The sequence below is a fragment of the Hevea brasiliensis genome, chromosome 4 (assembly GCF_030052815.1).
Source record: "Hevea brasiliensis isolate MT/VB/25A 57/8 chromosome 4, ASM3005281v1, whole genome shotgun sequence".
Lineage (NCBI taxonomy): Eukaryota > Viridiplantae > Streptophyta > Magnoliopsida > Malpighiales > Euphorbiaceae > Hevea > Hevea brasiliensis.
The window spans coordinates 109,464,102-109,469,261 of NC_079496.1; the positions used below are offsets into that span (position 1 = coordinate 109,464,102).

At 41.1% G+C, this 5,160-nt stretch overlaps 1 protein-coding gene across 1 annotated transcript; it reads left to right on the forward strand.

Annotated features, from left to right (window-relative positions):
• On the forward strand, positions 1-4,300 carry LOC110671612 (cytokinin dehydrogenase 7). The gene is made up of 4 exons (XM_058145860.1): positions 1-847; positions 1,029-1,304; positions 2,111-2,373; positions 3,658-4,300. The coding sequence occupies exons 1-4, from the start codon at positions 146-148 to the stop codon at positions 3,977-3,979; spliced, it is 1,563 nt and encodes a 520-aa protein (XP_058001843.1). The 5' UTR covers positions 1-145; the 3' UTR covers positions 3,980-4,300.
• Positions 4,301-5,160: the final 860 nt, after the last annotated feature.

Here is a 5,160-nt window from a genome sequence, read left to right on the forward strand (position 1 = left end):
CATCAACTCGCGACTGAACCCAAAGCTGTACAAACAAAAGAGTTATGCAGCAAAAGAGCTAGAGTGAGAAAAAGAAAGAAACAAAGAGAGACGGGCTACCGGATCATTTGACTCGTAACTCAGTTCGGCGGCGGCGGCGGCGGCGATGATGATAGCATACCTGGAGAGATTCATCCACGAGAACGACACGGAATCTAGACAAGATGACGACCTCCCCAACATTTGTAAGTCACTAGACCTCCAAGTCCAAGGCAGCATAGACTGCGTGGCTACCGGGTTAGCCGGTAAAGATTTTGGTGGCTTGTATTCTTTTAAACCCTTGGCTATAATCAGGCCTGCCGGAGCCGATGACATAGCTGTGGCAGTGAAAGCAGCGTATCGGTCACCCAGTCTGACGGTGGCTGCGAGGGGTAACGGCCACTCCATCAACGGTCAGGCCATGGCCGATGGTGGTCTGGTCATAGACATGAGGTCCACCGAAGAAAACCACTTCAAGATTGTGAAAATGAATGGAGAAATCTTCGTTGATGTCTCCGGAGGGGCATTATGGGAAGATGTACTAAAACGATGCGTTTCCGGGTTCAATCTTGCTCCTAGGTCGTGGACTGATTATCTGGGTCTAACCGTAGGAGGGACGTTATCTAACGCCGGCGTTAGTGGGCAAGCGTTCCGTTATGGACCGCAATCGTCAAACGTGAGTGAATTAGATGTGGTAACAGGAAAAGGTGATATATTGACTTGCTCCGAAACAAAAAATTCTGAACTCTTCTTCGGAGCCTTGGGTGGTCTTGGTCAATTCGGCATCATTACCAGAGCTAGGGTGAAGTTGCAGTCAGCACCAGACATGGTAACCATTTCTTATTCAACTCTTAATTGATCTTTGCAAAATCTAGTCACTGTGCTTTCTTCTTTGGGTTAACCTCAGAATTTTTTCGAGTTTTTAGTGCATGAAAGGCACGCTAACGATACGTTACTTTGGTTTGCTTATGGAGTTCTCTTTTTGTTTATTTTATTATTATTCTGATTAGATGAGATGGATAAGGGTGGTGTATTCCGAGTTCGAAGACTTCACCCGGGACGCAGAGTGGCTCGTCACTCTTCCAGAGGGCGTGTCGTTTGATTACGTTGAAGGGTTCGCGTTCGTGAACAGTAATGACCCCGTAAATGGGTGGCCTTCTGTGCCGTTGGACCCAGGCCGTGGGTTTGACCAGAACGCCATTCCTCTAACTGCTGGCTGTGTTCTTTACTGCCTTGAACTGGCTCGACACTACCAAAACAGTGACCACCCGTCAGCGGTTGATAGGGTAACTAATTCACCAATCCCACTATTTCTCTTATTATTATTATTATCTGCATTCAGTCTCACAGCAACCCCATTGCAACCCAATGCAGAGCGTACACTATACTAAAAAAGAATTTTACTAGTATAGCAGAACATATAGAAACTGCGGGCCATGCCGTGTCCGGCGATAGCTGAGTTTTGACCTAGGTGGTTGCTAAGTGGGACCCACTTAGAGAGAGATGTTGACCATTTAATCAGCCATAAAAAAGGGTCCCGCCGGACAGAGAGGCAGAAAAGTCAAAATACCCCAAATTCAATTACACGTGTACGATCATGAGCGACGGAGGGCGGTTCATTTTCGTCCTGTAGAATGACACCGGCTATTCACCTGAACTAAACGATGTCGTAAAAATGGAAAAGTAAAAATAAATTAAAGAAAATGTTTATATCCTTGACCTGCTACAGCTTGAAACCGACTATACGGTAACATGTATCTCTCATTGGATTTTCTGGCACGGAGAGCATGGAAATGGCAGTGCAACCAGCGGCGTAATTACGAGACTGACACTGTTGTTTTGATCATGCTACGTGTGAAATTACTAGCGTGGTCACTCTCGTAATCTAGACTTGTTTTGAGGGCTAAAATAGTAATGTTGGTAGAAGGGAGATGTTATAGTTCTGATCATTGAGATTTTGCTAACATTGGTCCCCACAATTCCACAAATGGCCAAAAAGCCATCATATTCTGGCATCTGTATATTATGACCCTTTTGGCCGCTTCCAAATGACGTAAATGCCCACGATTGACTATGTTTCTATCGTGTGTAGGTTGTGAACAGCTTGCTTGGACGGCTGCGTTTTGTAGAGGATTTGAAGTTCCAAGTGGACGTCACCTACGTGGAATTTCTATTGCGTGTGAAGCCAGTGGAGGAGCGCGCTAGAGCCAATGGGATATGGGACTCTCCTCACCCTTGGCTCAACATGTTTGTATCAAAAAGAGATATTGCTGATTTCGATCGTATAGTGTTCAAGAAAATATTGAAAGAAGGCGTCGGTGGGCCCATGCTGGTCTACCCATTGCTGCGAAGCAAGTAAGTAACTCCCCCAGTTTGTATTTTTCCCATTCCTTGGACCCCAGCTTCTTAAATTCAGTTTGTTATTATTGTTCTCCGCAGTCATCCACGTGTTGGCTAGATAGGCTCTCAGGTTTGTCCTCTGAAAGTGACGAGGTTTGAACTAGCAGCCTCTTGTTTCAACACGTGTCTAGTTACAAGTCATCTTGGGGCCACCACCACTTGTCACCTCTATTTTGTGCATGTCCCCTGAGCCACCATCGTCTTATTTGGTGAACATTTTAGATCGGGTAAGCCAGGAGCATAGAGTCTTGTATGCGCTCAGCAGCAGGCAACCAAAGCCGTAAATTTTATATACGTATAGGTACATATTAACTTGTTTACGTCAGGTCAGCTCATAAGCAAAACGTAGAAATTTCTAGAGAAATTAGTACCCTGTGTGACAAAGATACGGTGGAGCCCACATTTGGCAATTATCATAATCTCACGCGCCCTATTGGTTTAATTGAGTTGGCAAAGTTATTAGGTATTAGGTACGGCTGTATGGGTGTTCTAGAACCATTAAGCTAGGGGTATAACCGTAAATATAACAAGTGCAAAACGGGAGGGTATTTGTGTCATGGGACAGTCATGCCGTTGGAGAAAACGACAAGGAGATTTATTGGCCAGCCCACCTTACGATGACGACATAATTTGTCCGGGCTCCAGCATGGAAGAGGGATTTTTTCCCTTCTCTTTGCCGAAATTACCCTTACAGTCACTATGCCAAGGGGTCATAATCATCCCGGTCTAAAGCCCACCACGAGCTGCTGAGAAGTTGGCCTGAAAAGGGTAGAAAAATATAGTAGAAATCTTTTAAAGGAAAATTTGGATTCGTTTTGCTTGAGATCATGTAAAGGAGATAAATCTTCATGGCTTTGATGTCCTTAGTTGAAATGGAAGTAGGTGGATATAGTGTCTTTTACTAAAAAGATTTCCTTTTTTTTCAAGAAAAAAAGTTGAAAAAGTTTATGGTTCAAGTTCGTTTCAAGAAGATATGATGGTATGGCAGTCGTCCAAGTTCTCGACATGTGACACATGGTTTCAGTTCAATGGTTCAGTCACATTATATCAATCCCATAGTTTTTCTTCGTATCCCTATTGGAATCCAATGTCCAATTGTGATGGGATTTGGATTTCGAGTAGGCTTGCTTTATTTTATTGGAATTATATATATATATATATATATAATAAATAGATTAGATGCATAAAGCTTAAATATTTGGTACACGAGATGATTTTGCTAAAGTTATTGTGAATCAGGTGGGATAATCGCACGTCTGTGATGATACCAGCCGATGGGGAAATCTTCTACATAGTGGCATTGCTCCGATTCACTCCTCCATACTCAAAGGGTCCTTGTGTTGAAAAATTGGTGGCACAAAACCAAGAGATTGCCCATCTTTGCTTGAAGAAGGGTTTTGATTTCAAACTATATCTCCCTCACTACCAATCTCAAGAGGACTGGAAACGGCACTTTGGAAATCAATGGTCAAGATTTGTGGAAAACAAGGCCAATTTTGATCCCATGGCCATCCTTGCACCAGGGCAGAAAATTTTTAAGAGGATCATCACTCAATCCTAGTACTTGTAATCCCTATGTGGTTAATTTTAGAAAAATTGTAATTTTTTTTTTTTTAATCTCTTGGAATCTATTTTGATGCTAGCTAGTTACTATTAGTGGGTCATGCACCTTTGCAATTAGTTGACAAACAACATTTTGATGCAATGTAAAGGAATATTTTGAGAAACCCAAAAATAGGGAAGAAATTGGTCCTTTTTTTGCTACATTATTAGGAAAAAAAAATTGATGAAAAGACATGCTTGGCTTGTAAATTTGATTTGACTAATTGGAGCATTTGGGTCAATAATGTGGCCACGATAATTGTCAATTTTCATGTCCGAACCATCATGTCCTATGTGTGTATCTATATGCATTAACAAAGGCTGTAAGAGGCTCAAATGGGGTATGTCATTGTCAAGCAACTACTTGCCATTAATCCATTCACTTTAGACTTTAGAGTTTAGACCACCCAATTAATTCATGTTGATAGAATCTGAATTGGCTTTGATGTTTCAGTTCCAGCAGGATTTTGTTTCTTCTCTTTAAGAAAAAAAAAATTCCAAGTTGCAATATTACAAATGGGTCAAAATTGCTTTTTCGTCAAAATGAAATGTACATGTAATTCACAAGCTGTGAGCCCAATTAGGGTTGGAAATTAGGTATCTGATTCTCCTTTTTATTGCAAAAGATGAAATGTAAAAGTTTTCTTTATGGTTCTTCCATTAAGCTCATGCTCTGTCTGGTTTGATGCAAAGCAAAATCAAATCTACCGAGAAGATGATGATGATGATCACTTTCTCCCATTCCCACCTCTATCTCCCTCTTCGTTGCTTTGGGTCTCATGAAAAGGAGTGAAAAGCTAAAATTACGTGGGTCCCAAAAGAGAGCTTTAGAAGGCCATTATAAGATCATGATTTCTTGTAAGCTGCACCAACATTAGTCCCATGCAAAGTGCTTTATATACGTTCTTTGGTTAACGTGTCATGCACGTACGTCTTTTTACCTTTCTAGATTTATTTATAGTGGCTACTAACTGTTGCTTAAGGCTTGCCTAACTTGATTTTGAGACCTAATCTTCTTTAAATTTTAAAATAATTCTGCCACTTCCTTTTTCTTTCTTTACTATAATTAATATTTAATTCCTACCCATTGTTGTTATTTATGCTTTAATTTCTTTAGTTTTAAAAAATTTATTAATTAAT